This window comes from Carcharodon carcharias, chromosome 6 (genome assembly GCF_017639515.1).
Source record: "Carcharodon carcharias isolate sCarCar2 chromosome 6, sCarCar2.pri, whole genome shotgun sequence".
In the NCBI taxonomy this organism is placed as follows: Eukaryota; Metazoa; Chordata; class Chondrichthyes; order Lamniformes; family Lamnidae; genus Carcharodon; species Carcharodon carcharias.
Genome location: NC_054472.1, coordinates 153,869,955 through 153,887,052, shown reverse-complemented (window position 1 = coordinate 153,887,052; position 17,098 = coordinate 153,869,955). Strand labels below are relative to the sequence as shown.

The following is a 17,098-nucleotide window of genomic DNA, read 5'->3' as shown; positions in this document are numbered from 1 at the left end:
AAAAATACCTGGAAAAACTCAGCAGGTCTGGCAGCATCTGCGGAGAGGAACATAGTTAACGTTGCGAGTCCGTATGACTCTTCAACAGAACTAAGTAAAAATAGAAAAGAGGTGAAATATAAGCTGGATTAAGATATTAATATATTATATATATTAATAATTATATTAATAAGATTGTTGGCGTGCTGTCCCAGGAGAATGATGTGGTTTCATTGGACATGAACCTGCTGTCGTTTCTCAGGACAACAGCATTCCTGCTCCCACCGCTGCCACTTCATCAGTTCCTCACCTATCAACAAGCTTATACTGCTGCAGCCCAAGCCAAGATGGTGCGGTCTCCAGCTGTGTTCTCTCGGTCACCTCCAAAGCCATCTATAGGTCTCCTCAATTGAGGGCCAACAGCCTTTCACAACCCATGCTGCAGCCAACAGGGAGGCACCTCGCAAGAGGGCTGGGCGGAATCTTATGTTTATGTTATCAGAAAGATGATGTGATGGTTAGTGATGGAAGAAGTCTAACCAGTATGGGACTGTTGTGAATGGGGAAATGAGACTGAGGTAACGTGTGAATTATTTGATCATGTAGACTCCAGCAAAGGTCTGTCTACGTTGTAATCTGCTTTCCACTGCCTCCATTTCCTGTTGTGCTTGTCTCCTCCTCCACCTCATGCTAGCTGTACATGCCCTCTCCATTTTCCTGATCATGTTCAATTCTCAGAAGAAGCCATAAGACCATAAGACATAGGAGCAGAAATTAGGCCATTTGGCCCATCTAGTCTGCTTCGCCATTCAATCATGGCTGATAAGTTTCTCAACCCCATTCTCCTGCCTTCTCCCCGTAACCTTTGATCCCCTTACCAATCAAGAACCTATCTAACTCGGTCTTAAATACACTCAATGACCTGGCCTCCACAGCCTTCTGTGGCAATGAATTCCATAGATTCACCACTCTGGCTAAAGAAGCCCTAGAAGCTCACCTATACCTGAAGCATCTTTGTTTTAGCAGAAATTTGAAAATGAACAGTAAAGTACTGTAGCACCATCAGACTGCTCCCTGCACACTATTTGAACTCTAGTGATGTATAGGAATGCTCCAAAGACAGGCAAAATTGCACCAATTACCAGAAGCAATTTAACCGCTTTCTGATCTCCTTAAATAGTGCAGGTGGGGTACCAGTATACAAATTAGGAGCAGGAGAAGGCAACTCAGCCCCACGAGCCTACTCCACCATTTGACATAATTAAGGTTGATCGGATTGCGGCCTCAACGCCACTTTTCTGCCTACCCCCTGTACTCTTTGACTCCCTTGTTAATCAAGAATCTAACTCCACTTTAAAAGTGTTCAATGCTCCTGCCTCCACCGGTCTCTGGGGAAGAGAATTACACAGGCTCATGACCCTCAGGAAAAAATTCTCCTCATCTCGGTCTTAAACAGAGACTTATTTTTAAACTGTGCCCCCTAGATCTGGTCTCTCCTACAAGGGCAAATATCCTTTCAACATTCACATGCCGTCCCCTCAGGATCTTGGTATGTTTCAAGAAGATCACCTCTCATTCTGTTAAACTCCAATGGATATAGGCCCAATCTGTCCAACCTTTCGTCATAAGATAACCCCTTCATTGCACGCATGAGTCGAGTGAGTCTTCTCTGAATGGCTTCTAATGTAATTATGCACTTTCTTAAATAAAGGAGACCAAAACTGTACTCAGTACTCTGGATTTGGTCTCACTAATGTACAACTGGAGTAAAACTTCCTTTTTTTCCTATTCCCCTTGCAATAAACGACTACATTCAATTTGCCTTTCTAATCACTTGCTGTACCAACATACCAACTTTTTTTTGTGGCTCACATGTTAGGACACACAGATCCCTCTGTACTGCAGAGTTCTGCAATCTTCCTCCATTTAAATAATATGCCATTTTCTATTCTTCCTAAAGTGGACAAGTTCAAAGTTTCCCATCTGCCAAAATTTTGCCCACTCACATACATACATATATTACGGTTTAAGTAGATACTGGATCGTATTATTGGCCTAACTTTTGCTGTAGCAGGGGATCTAACAGAGTCTGCTGTTAGTTAAATGCATAAGGGAAAGTTTGAGATTTTAACTATTTTGCGTGTCAAGTTGCTGTTAAGTCAACTTGACAAAGTTGCAGTGAGGGAAACAGGAAATCTGAGACTTGAGTGAACAGAACAATTTTGTCTTCTTAACCAATGAGATTCTAGGAATGAGAAATTGCTTTTAGGTAGGGAGTTCCAAGACTTTGACCCAGCAATTAAAGAATATTGCTAAGTTTGGATGGTGCAAGACTTCTAGAAAAATCTTCAGGTGATATTTCCATGTGGCTGCTGGGCTTGGTCTTCCAGCTGGTAGAGGTCACAAGTTTGTGAATTCAGTTGAAGAAGGCTTAGCGAATTGCTACAGTGCATCTTGCTGATGATATGCATTGCAACCTAGGGCAGCGGTCCTAGAAGGGAAGTACATTTAAGGTGATGGATAGAGTGTCAGTCAAACAAGCTACTTTATCCTGGATGGTGTTGAGCTTCTTGATTGTTGCTGGAGATGAATTCATCCTGGCAAGTTCAGAGTATTCCATCATACTCCTGACTTGTACCCTCTAGGTGGCAGAAAGATTTTGGGGAGTCAGGTGGTGAGTTATTAACCGCAGAATAGCCTGCTTCTGAATTGATTAAAAACGTAACTGAAGCAAATGATAGCTATCAGTTTGCTGATGGTGGGAGATGTAGTGAAGGTAATTCCATAGAAAGCCAAAGAAAAGGGGCTCCTCTTGCTGGAGATGGTCATTATCATTCTTTTTCCCATTCATTCATGGGATGGGGGTGCCACAGGAAAGGTCAGCATTTATTGCCCATTCCTAATTGCCCTTGAGAAGGTGCTGGTGAGTTGCCAGCTTGAACCGCTGCAGTCTGGGTGTAGGATCATCCACAGTGCTGTCAGGAAGGGAGTTTCAGGATTTTAACCCACAATGAAGGAAGAGGGATATAGTTCCAAGTCAAGATGGTGAGAGACTTGGAGAGCAACTTCCATGCAATGGTGTTCCCATGCATCGTGTCCTTCTAGGTGATTGAGGTCATGGGTTTGGAAGGTGCTGTCAAAATAGTATTGGTTAGTTTTTGCAGTGCATTTTGTAGATGGTACACATTGCTGCCACTGTGTGTCAATGAAGGAAGGAGTCCCCCTCAAGTGGGCTGCTTTGTCGTGGATGGTGTCAAACTGGAATGTTGTTGGAGCTGCACTCATCCAGGCAAGTGGAGAGTATTCCATCACACTACTGACTGGTGCCTTGTAGATGGTGGACATGTTTTTGGAGAGCCAGGAGGCGAATTACTTTACAGAATTACCAGCCTCTGACTTGTTCTTGTAGCCACAGTATTTATATGGTTGGTCCATTTCAGTTTCTGGTCAATGGATGTTGGCAGTGGGAAGTTCAGCGATGGTAATGCCATTGAATATCAAGGAAGATGGTCATTGCCTGGCACATGGTGAGAATGTTACTTGCAACATCATCCCAAGCCTGAATTTTTGTCCAGGTCTTGCTGCATGTGAATGCTGACTGCTTCAGTATCTGAATCGCCCCAAGTGGTGCTGAATATTATGCAATCACCTGCAACATCCCCACTTCTGACCTTATATGGAGGGAAGATCATTGATGAAACAGCTGAAGATGGCTGGGCCTAGGACACCACCCTGAGGAACTCCTGCAGTGATGTCTTGGGATTGAAATGATTGACCTCTAACAAATAAAACCATCTTCCTTTGTGCTATGTATGACTCCAACCCGTAGAGAGTTTTCCCTGATTTCCATTGACTTCAATTTTACTAGGGCTCTTTGAAGCAATTTTCAATCAAATGCTGCCTTGATGTCAAGGGCAGTCATTCTCACCTTGGCTCTTTTGTCTATGTTTGGAACAAGACTGTAATGAGGTCAGGAGCTGAGTGGCCCTGGCGGAACCCAAAGTGAGCAGGTTATTTCTGAGTAAGTGTTGCCTGACAGCACTGATAACCATACTTTCCATCGTTTTGCTGATGATCGAGCTCAGATTGATGGGGCAGTGACTGGCCAAGTTGGGTTTGCTTTGCTCTTTGTGGACAGGTAAATGCCAGTGTTGTAACTATTCTGAAATAGCTTGGCTAGGGCCACAGCTAGTTCTGGAGCACAAGTCTTAAGCCTCGCTAGTTCTGGAGCACAAGCCTTCAGTGCTATTACCAGAATGTTGTCAGGGCTCATACACTCTGTAATATCCAGTGCCTTCAGCCAATCATTGATATCGCTTGGAATGAATCAAATTGGCTGAAGACTGGCATCTGTGATGCTGGGGACCTCAGGAGAAGGCAGAGATGAATCAGCCACTCGACACTTCTGGCTGAAGATTGTTGCAAATGTCTTGTACACTGATTTGCTGGGCTCCCCCATTATTGAGGATGGCGATATTTTGGAGCTGCTTAATTGTCCACAACTGAATGTGGCAGGACTGCAGAGCTTATATCTAAACCATTGCTTGCAAGTTCACTTACCATTGTCGATCTCATGCTGTTTCCGCTGTCTGACATGCAAGTAGTCTTGTGTTGTAGCTTCACCAACTTGACATCTCATTTTTAGGTATGCCTGGTGATGCTCCTGGCATGCCAGCCTGCACTGATCCCCCAGCTTGATGGTATTGATGAAGTGCAGGATATGCCATGAGGTTACATATTGTGGATGAATACAATTCTGCTGCTGCTGATGGCTCAAAGCATCTCAAGGATACCCAGTCGAGTTGCTAGATCTGTTCGAAATCTCCCTCATTTAGTACAGTGGGGTAGTGCCACACATCATGATGGAGGGCATTCTCAAAGTGAAGATGGGGCTTGCTGTGGTCATTCTTAACAATACTGTCATGGACAGATACATCTGCAACATGTAGACTGGCAAGGACGAGGTCAGGTACATTTTTCCCTCTTGTTGGTTCCCTCACCACCTGCCTAAGACTCAGTCTAGCAGCTACGTCATTTAGAACTCCGCCAGCTCGATTAGTAGTGGTGCTATTGAAGTCCCTCAACCAGAGCATATTCTATGCCCTTGCCACCCTCAGTATTTCCTCCAAGTGGTGTTCAACATGGAGGAATACTGATTCATCAGATGAAGGTAGGTGGTAAACAGCAGGAGGGTTCCTGTTCCAGGTTTGCCCAGATGCCATGAGACTTCATGGGGTGCAGAATAAATGTTGAGGGCTCCCAGGGCTACTCCCTCCCGATTGTATACCACTGTACGCCACCTCTGGTTGGGTTTGTTCTGTTGATGGGACATAAATAGGCAGAAATGGTGATGGCGGTGTCTGGGACATCATCTGTAAGATATGATTCCATGAGTATGACTATGTCAGGTTGTTGCTCGACTTAATCTGTGGGACAGCTCTCCCAATTTTGGCACAAGCCCCCAGGTGTTAGTGAGGAGGACTTGGCAGGGTTGACATGGCTGGGTTTGCCATAGTAGTTTCCGGTGCCTAGGTCGATGCCGGTGGTCCATCCGGTTTCATTCCTTTTTTTGACTGTAGTGGTTTTGATACAACTGATTGGCTTGCTAGGACATTTCAGAGTGTATTTAAGAATCAACCACGTTGCTGTGGGTCTGGTGTCACCTGTAGGCCAGACCAGGTAAGGATGGCATATTTCCTTCCTTAATAGGATATTAGTGAACCAGATCAGGATTTTAACTCGCATCTACAGATTAGTTGCCCAGGTCCCTGGATTACTAGTCCAATAAATAAACCACTCTGCTACCACATCGTGTTCAGGAGCTTCAGGATCAATGTTCTGATTGGAGGCCAGGTATTTCAATAGGAAATAAAAGTAAAGGAAACCTGAAATTGTCAGTGCAAATCTATCTAAGATATTATCCCATTGATATTATGTCAACATGGATATCTCGTCTAACTGATTTTGACGAGGTAACCAGCATAGCCAAAGGAGCGTGTCTATGGCGGTTGTCTATATAAACTTCCAGAAAACATTTGATAAGGTTCCAGACAAGAAGTACACAAAATTGAGTGAACCTTGTGACATGGGTCTGTAGTTGTTTGGGAGGTAAGAGACTCTGAACTTTTCAGATGACAGGAAGTTAAGACACATAGTAAGCTGTGCAGATGAGGGCAGAAAGTTACAAAATTTTGTCAGGTAGTTTAATGTGTGGTCTTCCTCTTTGGATCTGAGAAAGAAAACTTTTCTTAATGATGATGTTTTAGGAGCAATGGAGGCAAAGGGATTTCTGGTGGAGTCCATGTGCACAGATCATTAAAAGATACAAACAAAAAGATACAAACAAAGAGTTACAGAAAATAGAATTAGATTACTGAATGTTCACCTTCTCAAGAAGAAAAACTGATGGTTCATTTACACAGAACATAGGTCTGACTCCATTTGTAGTGTTATGTTCAGTTTTTGGCACTGAACCTTAAGATATATATGGGAGAGACACAGTAAAGATTGAGCAAAATTATATGAGGGTTTAAAAGAGAAGTTATGAGGACAGATTTCATAAACTTGGCTTGCATTCCTTCTAGTTTAACAGGTTGAATGGTGATCTAATTGTGGTTATTTAAGATGAGTAAACATATTAATAGATAGGGAGGAATTATTTCCTCTAGTGGGAGAATCTAGAACAAGATATCAACTTCAAATTAGAGTTAGAATTTTTAAGGATACAAATCAAAACATATTCTCCACAGAAAGGGTAGTGGGAATCTGGAACCCTCTTCCCCCAAAATCTGTAGATGCTGGGTCAATAGAAAATTTTAAGGCCAAGGTCAGTGGACTTTTGTTGAGGAAGGATATCAAAGGATATGGAGCAAAAATTGATAAAATTACATGGAGATACAGATCAACCATGATCTAATCAAATCTCAGGGCAGGCTCAAGTGGCTGAATGACCTACTCTTGTTCCCAAGATAGGTGTATTGGTCCAGAAAGAAAACACCAAATAAACACAAATCTGTTGTTTCAGACATTTACAAGAAGTATGACTTTAAATAGAAGAGGAGGAATGTAAGGAAAGAAACAATTGCATTCAACAAATATTTCTGATAATTGAATGGTTTCATTAGACTAACCAAATCTTTGACTACTACCATATCACGTCACTTGGACACTTACTGTCCATAACTGGCATTACAGTAGACCCTTTTCATTTTCTTAATATTTCCAACTGGAATCTCATTTCCATCCAGATCTTGTTCTTCACTCAACCTACAACAATAAAGAAAATAAACTTCAGATTAGACAGATATTCATGTCACAATCCCTTAGTGTGAGGCTCTTCATCTTAGTCTTGCCTTGCTTTCCACCACAAACCTTCATCCTCTTACAGAAGTCCATCGTTCTGTAGATTTAGCTCTGCTTAAATAATATTGTCATTACTCCATTCTAAAATTACAACTATTGCAAAAACCTGCTTTTTAATGTCAGTTTTTGTTAAGTAATCAGTATTCTGGTTAGTCAAATTTCATAGATTGCACTAAACTGGGGCATGGGGAACAAAGAATAGATAATATTTGTGAATGAGTAGAAAATAGCAGATGAAATCCAGTTCAGTTAATTGAAAAGGTGTACACTTGTACAGGGGGAAAAAAACGGAATAATTAAAAAATGGTATCATAATAGATAAAAGAGGCTGAGAAAGAAAAGATCAGAAGGTGAAGCTAAACTCAAGATTAACTGTGTCCAGCCAACGTTCAACAGCAATCAAGGAATAAGCCATTAGGATCTAGAATACCCTGTCCAAGAGTGTAGTGGAGGTAGATTCAATCATGACTTTCAAGATACTTGGATACATGGAGGAAAAATTGCACAGCTATGGAGAAAGCCAGCACAGACATGACAGATTGAATGGCCTCCTTCTATGTTGTAATCACTTTCTGATTCTAAAAGCATAATTCTGATCTATGCTTCCAAAAAAGACAAAGCCTGAGATCACTGAATCAGTACTATGCTCTGGCCAGGCCACACCACGAATAATGCTTACATTGTGATTACTGAGGCAAGAGGACATTCATGTCCTGGAACTGGTGCAGAGAAGGATAAGATTGATCATCAGGGGACAGTGTTATGAAGAAAAGTTGGAAAAACAGGGACGAAAAATTCAATTAGGCCCATTTTCAAGTGCACCTGGTTTCAGAGGCAGGCAGCACGCCAACTTCATCCAGTGATATCAGCGCGCAGCCCCATGAAATGTGTTGCTGACTGGCTGTACAATGCAAAAAGCCATGTGCGTCACTGGCATTTGGTTCAGCTACCCTACCAGTCTTGAAGGCAGCCCTTCCTCTTAAAGGGGATCTGCATTCAGTCGGCAACAATTTCTATACACACCGTGGAAGACTTGGAAAGAAGCAAAAGCACAGAAAATGGAGCAACAGGAAAGAGATAAGGTTCCCAGTTTTCCCTGATGCAGCACTAGAGATTTTAGTAACAGAGTTGGAAAGAAGGGAATCAATATTTACATAGGGAGCAAAGAGGCCCTCAAGGCAAAGTCTGAGAAAGGAATGAGAGCAGGTCAATCTCTAGATATCAAGGTATCTTGCAGCAATATCACTTGAAGCTCAATGACCATAACAGGGGAAGTCAAGGTCAGTGAATGTGTCTTCACATGGCATCCCCCACCCATTACTCCACCAACCTCCCATGTTGCTCAGTGTACCACTGTCCCGCATCTCTGTTTCCACACACCTTCAGCTATTTAGGTATGGAGGCACACCTCCAAAATGCATTACAACATACGGGCTGATATTCTTCCTGCTCTTTGCAGGACAAGGTGGCTCACAATAGGAGGGAGCAGAACTGAATGAAGGGTGTGCCTAAATCACCTGAGCCTCCTGAAGGAGAGAGTGCTCCACATCACAGGGCCAGCTGTGACAGAAGCGTTGCTGAAAACTTTCAGAATGGCAGTATGTTTCCATCTTGCACCCCTTCTCAAATCCACCTCACCCTCAAGCTGCTATCTGGCAAGAAGTGCAAGCTGCAGATGGACTATGAAACTGATTTCCACACTACTCACCCCTTCCCTCACCCCAACCCTTCCCTTCTGTATCTCTGCTTACTGCACCCTCAAAGAGATGCAACAGCTGCACAAGATCAGAGCAGAGGTTTTTTTTAAAGAGACATGTTCCTGGGATGTGAGCATTGCAGGCAAAGCTGGCACTAATCCCCAATTTCCCTTGAACAGGTGTTGGTGAGCCACGTTCTTATACCGCTGCAGTCCATATGGTGTTGGTACACCCACTGTTTTGTTAGGAAGGAAGTTCCAGTTTTTTGACCAAGTGACAATAAAGGAACAGTGATGCAGCTAGCTCCATGTCAGAATGATGTGTAGCTTGGAGGGGAACTTGCAGATAATAATGGTCCCACGCATCTGCTGTCCTTGTCCTTCTAGGTGGTAGAGATCATGGGTTTGGAAGGTGCTGTTGAAGGAGCCTTAGTGAGCTGCTGCAGTGCATCTCGTAGACAGTGACAGCAGCGTGTACTATGTGCCAACGGTGAAGGGAATGAATGTTTAAGCTCTCAGTCAAAAAGGTGGCTTTTGTCCTGGATGGTGTTGAGCTTCTTGAGCATTGTTGAAGCCACACTCATCCAGGCAAGCAAAGTGTATTCCATCACACTCCTGACATGTGCCTTGCAGATGCACGACAAGCTTTGGGGAGCCAGGAGGTGAGTTTCTTGTCACAGAAGTTCCAGTCTCTGACCTTATCTTGTAGCCAGTATTTATATGGTTAGTCCAACTTAGTCTTTGAAAAATGGTAACCCCCAGGATGTTGATGGATAACATTGAGACTTAGGCCAATAGGTAGCATGAATGTCACTTACCACACAAGTGCCAGACAATGACCATCTCAATGACAAGAAAGAATCTAACCATCTCCCCTTTAGGTTCAACTGCATTACCATCGCTAAATCCCCCACTATCTACATCCTTAAACCTAAATCTCTCATCTTTTAACTGTTCTGGTAAATTTCCTCTGTACCCTCTCCAGGAATCTCACATCCTTCCTAAAGTATGGTGACTAGAAATGGAAACAATACTCCAGCATTGGACCAAGCAGAGCTTTATGAAGGTTTAGCATAACCCTGCTTCTGTACTCATGCCTCAAAATTCTAAGATCCCATATGCTTAGCTGGCAAGTAACATTTATATCACCTATCGTCCTAAATTTCAATGTCATCCATCAATATCCTGGGGATTACCATTTGGACTAGTCATATAAATACTGCGGCTACAAGATAAGGTCAGAGGCTGGGAACTCTGACAAGAAACTCATCTACTGACTCCCCAAAGCCTGTCCAATATGTCCTACCATCTTCAAAGTCTATGCACATGAATCCACTTAACCCCCAAGTCCTTCGATCCTTGCACTCTTTACAACAATGCCATGAAATCTATATTGCCTCCACTATCCATTCTGGACATGGCATCCTATTCAACCCTCAAATCTCCATGTCCAAACAAACATTGGGTGGAATTTTCCCAGAATTGCACTATGTGTGGTAGCAGCCAGGACATTTTACCTGGCAGCCGCAAGGGAGGGTTTTCATGCCGTATCGTGCCAAACCCACCTCATTATTTATGCATTCCAGGGAAGCACGCCATTTTCCTTGGTAAGCAGGCTCTGATTCGCCCTCCTGACATCGCTCTGCTGTTGCACCACGCCAGCCGCCATCTTTAAAAGGTAGCCACCAGGACACTGCTCATCGCTACCAGCTCACCACCGCTGCCCAGGAGACATGGCCAGCAAAGGAAAAAAGGCCACAGCCCCCCAGTTTAATGACAGGTCCCTCGAACCACTGCTGGATGCTGTGGAGGTCCGCTGGGATGTCCTGTGCCCCCGCTCTGGCTGCAGGATGGGCAGCAACGTGACGTGACCAATCCGGCTTGGGAGGCAGTGACAGCAGTGGTCAGTGCCCACGCTTTTCAGAAGGGGACAGCCACCCAGTGCCGCAAAAGGATGAATGATCGCCTCCGTTCCACCAGGGTAAGTCACTCTTTTCATCACTCTCAACTTTCACTCTCAAACCCAGCACACATCCACAGGGCCCTCACTCATTGCCAGTACAAGGCACATCATCATTCACTCTCTCATACACCTTTGTTGCCCTCAGCCCGTCCATGGGACCACAACACCCGCACAGGCCAGGCACATTATCTGGCCTGGCAGGCATCCTGCTTACACTCTCTCCATCTCTACCCATGCAGGGCAAGCTGGCACACAAGAGAGGTCGCAGACTGGTGGTGGAATACCTGAAATCAAGGTCCTCATGGACTTTGAAACAGGGCCATCCAGCTGGCTGGCAAGAATCTGGAAATGTTCTGTGCTGACGGTGAGGTCGGTGCTGCCCTACTAAATGAGGATCCAGCAGTGCAACATCCATCAAATAACCACGCTATGAGAGTGATGTGCCCTCTTTCACAGGCTGCTACCATGCACTAATTATCTCTCCTTGCTTTCACAGGCACAACTGCCAAACAGCTGACAGAATCCAGAGTCCATGACACAGGGCCTCCAATCATGCCCCAAAGAGACCTCCGAAGAGGAATCTAAAGGCACCCTCCTCAAAGTTTGTCACAGTACTCACCCATACCCCTCACCAGCAGAGAAACACATCTAGGTGGGACCTAGCTTTAGAATAAACATGGGATCACAATCTGGTAAACACATCACACGGCAGCAGTATTCGGAGGACTGGAGACCAGAAATTTGCTGAGTGGGATGACGAGCCTCTGGACTCGCTCATTTCACAGTTGCTGGAGCTGCAAAGGCAAGCTCAGGAACACCAGCAAGGGATGTCCGCTACACTCCTCAGATTGCAAGGCACAATGGAGGAGTCCGTCCACCTTCAGGCGGAGATGAAAGCACTGGCATGTCAATGCACCGAGGTCAACACTGGTAGGATGGCAGCCGCCATGACGACCTTGGTCCAGGACGTCATTCCTGCACTGCTGTGCGGGCTCAACTCCATCGCTGATGCCATAGTTGGTCTACAACAGTGTGTATGCAAGAAGGGTGCGGGGCAGCTTGGTCTCACTCCAGCTATCCCTTCCTCTCAAGGACTTAGCCAGGGACCCACGAGCACCCATAGAGATGAGGATCAGCAGATGCACACACTGGGCCCATCCATCCAGCTGACTCCGGGAGTGACTGGCCCATCAGAATCCCCTCTTCTTGTGACCTCAGCAGCTCCAGCTTCACAGGCAGAGGAGGGTGCCACTGCCACACCCCAGGACCCGAAAGTCCAGGGCTCTCCAAGTCTCGGCCTTCTACAGAACGCCCGCCAAAGTCATCACAGATGGGGCATCGCAGTCACCAGGCTGTCTCCACCTCCGCTGTGGATGTCCGGAGAGCACCAAGATGTAAAGGCAAGGAGAATTAACTCTTTCTTGTTATTGCACAGCTTGTGCACAGGTGTTAATCACTTGTACGTACTATTCACTATTGTTAATAAACTCTCAAGGAGTGTCTCCCTGCTTATGGCTCCTTGTTTCGATGAGCAGTGTTCTTGTCACTCAGATGTGAAACCTTTCTGCACAAGTTAAAAGGCAGGTGTCTCAGTCCAGGGCCACTTCCCAGTGTTCTGTGCAGCCTTCAGGACAAAGCGATGGTCCGGCTACACACTCCCTGGAAACATTACTGATGCTTGCACCTCGGCGGTACTTGTCATTGTTGCCAGAATGTATTGGGCAGGCACCATAGAGTTCTCTCATTCTCTCGATGCGCTCTCAGCACCTTTAAGGGGCTGGCCCCAATCTCTTCAGCATCTGTGACCACTGATGCTGTGCTCCAGCTCCTGAACAGCTCAGGTGCTGATGGCAGACAAAGCATCAGGTGCTTTTAAAGTTTCTTGGCTGCGTTTCCATGATATTATCTTGATCACAGAGTTGCCCTCAACCAGACAAGAGTCAGACATTTCAGAGGCTATGTGAAGGCTTTCAGAGCGTCCTCACTGATGTAGTCATCATCCTCCTGCAATCGAGCAACAGTGAGGGCCTCCACTACATCTCCATGACAGGAGCATTCTCACAGAGGTTATCTGCACTGCCATAAGCCAGACTGGAGCCAAATGTTCACAAATGCACTGTGAGGATCTTTGGGGTCATCTCACTGCATGTCGTCATCATCTTCCACAAACCTAGCAGCTTTGAGGGCCTCCCGAGCGTGCCTGCTTCATCTTGCCAATGTGAGGGCCTCATCCCAGTCAGTTGTCTCTGAGGACCTCCTCATCCTCGTCCTCATCCCTGTCGGCGGCGTCCTCATCAGAGAGGTGCAACTCCTCCATCTCCTCCTCAGCCAGCTCCTCTCCCCATTGGAGCAACAGGTTGTAAAGGGTGCAGCAGACGATGACGATGCATGACACCCTCTGCACACTGTATTGTAGGGCTCCACCAATCCGGTCCAGGCACAGGAACATCTTCAGCATCCTGATGGTCTGCTCCACCAAATTGAGAGCTGCAGCATGAGCCTCATTAGACCATTGCTCTGCTGCACTTCAGGCCACCAGACGCTTGTCCTCAGCTACAGCCCATACATGCAAAATACCAGGTGGGTAGCCCTTGTCCTGGAGGAGCCATCCTTGCAGCTTCTGCAGACCCTGGAAGATTCCAGGGGTCTGTGACCAACTGAGGATGTTGTGCACTCACCTGCAGGATAGTTTCTGGTGGTCGCATACCAGCTGCACATTCAGTTGATGTGCTCCACTGTGTGCAGCAACGGAGACGTGAGCGCCACACGGGTGTAGTCGATCACACCCTGTATCTGAGGGAATCCAGAGATCCAGGAGAATCTAATGGCCCCTGCATCCTGGCTGTTACGACAATTGATGATAGTTTCATGGCCACCATTACTGAGACTTCAACTCCAGAATTATTAATTGAATTTAAATTCCACCAGGTGTCCTGGTGGGATTTAAATCTGTACCCAACAGCATTAGCTTAGGCCTCCAGTGACACTACCACTATGCCACCATCTTCCCCATGAAAAAAACTGTTTTAAGTGGAAATAATCAAACAGTTCTTTTCCTGGTGTTTACTGACAAGTTGTATATTTCCAGCTCTGTTTTTATGATGTATTGATGTACACAGTTTATTGTTCCCAATGACAAAAAGTTTTGAAAGTAGAATGAATTTAATATAGAATAGTAAAGATTCCAACCCGTCTGAACAAAAACAAGTTTTTTTTTAAACATCAGGAACCATGTTTGTTTTTAGACTACACTCAATCAATCATCACCTTTAGAAGAGTGCCATAAAATTCACTCACTTTATAGAAGGATCCTCGTCCTTCTGCTCATCACTTTTTTCAGTCTGCTCGCTTTCATGATTTCCAGAATCTTCCTTGGTGATCTGTGGCTCGGATTTCACATTCAAATTATGCCTTTTTTAAAAAAGGATTTCTATTGTATTGATTTCATTGAGGACACATCCAGCACAATGCCTTTGTAAATCAATTTCCTAAAACACAACACTTGATTAATGATAGAAAAGGGATGGGGGGAGTGCTCAATAGCGAGGTAGAGTAGCAAAAGCTAGGAATAATAAGTCTACCCCATTGGGACAAGGCACAGAAATGGCAGAGGTGAAAAGAGAGCAGAAAGTGGTTTTGACAACAAATCACGTTGGGTACTGTGGAAAGCTCATCCCGTTTTGCTGTAAGATCAGAGAGAATAGATCCGCATGGCCCATACATGCAAGATACCAGGTGGCAGGCATAACGAAGAAACTCAAATCAAAGAATCAAATCCCTTGACCAAAGCTCTGAAAGCACTTAGCTTAATCAAAAGACTTGACTGCTGCCTTTTAAATGAAAGAGTGCATAGTGGTGGTACTCAAAAGATGGATAGTGAATGGAGATCAAATAATTATTTTACACAAAGAATGATGATGAACATTTGGACTGCACTGTCCAAGAGATGACTGAAACCACTGACAGGCATGTTACAAAAATTAACAATACTGTGTATTCTGTTTTCAAACTCAGAGATTGGCAAGGCAGGCTGGAATGGTCTTTTGCTACCAGCCATTCAGTATTGAGTCAATCATAGGGTGTTTAAAGAAAAACCATGTCAACAACTCTTTCCTTTAAATCCTTTTGCACAAGAATGAGAAAAATAGAACTTTACATGGCACTGAATTATGCTGGTAAAAAAATCACCTTTCTCCCCTAAACAATCATATACAACGTGAATCAAAGATAATCAATTATTTTTTTAACATTGTGCTGTAGAAGAGGTTATCAAATAAATAAATTCCTCAGCAAATTTGAAATAAGAACAAAAAATGGTGGACCTGTAATGGAAGGTAGTTAACATTTGCATCAAGCAAAGATGAACTCATGTTCCTGCTTTCATGTCTTTACAAATGCAGAAAAGGAATGAATTTCTAGCATTTGCTGTTTGGACTGTAAATTAATAAAAATTGATTGGTGATGAGAAGGTAAGGCTGGGGATACCAATGCAATGAGCCACAGCAAGAAGATACCCAGGAGTAAGTGCTCCATTCTATTCATTTCCCACCTCCCAATTTCCCTATTGCAGACAAGTGATGAGTGGGGACCAGATAAAGTCTCAAAGGGAGAATGAAGATGCTTGGTGGGGAGTCTCACAGCAACAGTACCCACCTGCTTTTGGGTATAATGCCTAATTTGTATTCTTCGCTGCAGACAATGTCCAACGACAAGAAACTAACAAATGGAGAAGTCTCATAGTACTGGCAAAGGTTCGAGAAATTATTTGAATGATCTCAATTCTATTGATGATAAACACTGTATTTATCATATATTCCACCAGACAGTGATCCTCACCACTAACAAACAAGCCCAAGATAGAATGAACATTTCTCATCTTACGCCTTAGAAAGGTCATCTTCCCTTGCTGGAGTTTCTTTGCTTGTTAGTTTTTTAGCTGTGTCTCCATTATCACAGCCTGTTGATTTCAGGTCATCATTTGGTCTAAAGTACAAGAAAGAAAATATGCCGGGTCAAATATTTTATTAATTCATTCATGGGTGTGGGCGTCGCTGGCTTGGCTAGCATTTATTGCCCACCCCTAATTGCCCTTGAGAAGGTAGTAGAGAGTTGCCTTCTCGAACTGCAGCAGTCCATGTGGTGTTAGGAAGGGGGTTCCATGATTTTGACCCAGTGACAGTGAAGGAACAGCAATATATTTCCAAGTCAGGATGATGAGCGGCTAGGAAGGGAGCTTCCAGATGCTGGTGTTCATGTGTGTCTGCTACCCTTGTCCTTCTAGATGGTAGTGGTCAAGGGTTTGGAAGCTGCTGTCCAAGGAGCCTTGGTGAGTTCCTGCTGCACATCTTGTCGATGGTACACACTGCTGTCACTGTGTGGCGCTGATGGAGGGAGTGATTGTTTGAGCATGGGGTGCCAAACAAGCAGGCTGCTTTGTCCTGGATGGTGTCCAGCTTCTTGAGTGTTATTGGAACTGCACTCATCCAGGCAAGTGGAAAGTATTCCATCACACTCCTGACCTGTGCCTTGTAGATGGTGGACAGACTTTGAGGAGTCAGGAGGCGAGTTACTCATCACAGGATTCCTAGTCTCTGATCTGCTCTTGTAGCCACAGCTGAGTAACCCTGGCAGAAGCCAACTGAGTGTCAGTGAGCAGGTTATTGCTAAGCAAATGCCACTTCATAGCACTGTTGCTGGCCCCTTCCATTAATTTACTGATGGTAGAGAGTGGTAAAAGGCTTCAAGGTGATTTAGCAGATTGAGTGAGTAGGCAAATACCTGGCAAATGCGGTATAACATGGATAAATGTGAAGTTATCCACTTAGGTAGGAAAAACAGAATGGTAGAGTATTATTTAAAGGGTGATAGATTGGGAAGTGTTGATGTACAAAGGGACCTGGGTGTCCTTGTACATCAATCACTGAAAGCAAGCATGCAGGTGCAGCAAGCAGTTGAGGCAGCAAATGGTATGTTGGCCTTCATTGCAACAGGGCTTGAGTACAGGGGCAAGGATGTCTTACTGCAGCTGTATAGGGCCTTGGTGAGACCACACCTGGAGTATTGTGTGCAGTTTTGGTCTCCTTACCTAAGAAAAGATA

At 44.6% G+C, this 17,098-nt stretch overlaps 1 protein-coding gene across 4 annotated transcripts in view; it reads right to left on the bottom strand.

Moving 5' to 3' along the window:
• The window catches only part of LOC121278926 (DNA topoisomerase 1-like), a 141,930-nt gene that overhangs the window by 88,411 nt on the left and 36,421 nt on the right, over nucleotides 1-17,098 (bottom strand). The window contains exons 8-10 of one of the 4 annotated variants that reach the window (XM_041189482.1): nucleotides 15,882-15,983; nucleotides 14,298-14,411; nucleotides 7,153-7,245 (exon numbers count right to left, since the gene is read on the bottom strand). The exons of 1 other annotated variant lie outside the window; for it this stretch is intronic. In XM_041189482.1, the coding sequence (XP_041045416.1) occupies nucleotides 7,153-7,245; nucleotides 14,298-14,411; nucleotides 15,882-15,983 (309 nt within the window). The remainder of the gene's footprint in view (nucleotides 1-7,152; nucleotides 7,246-14,297; nucleotides 14,412-15,881; nucleotides 15,984-17,098) is intronic. 2 more of the 4 variants (XM_041189483.1, XM_041189484.1) reach the window with 2 other exon arrangements.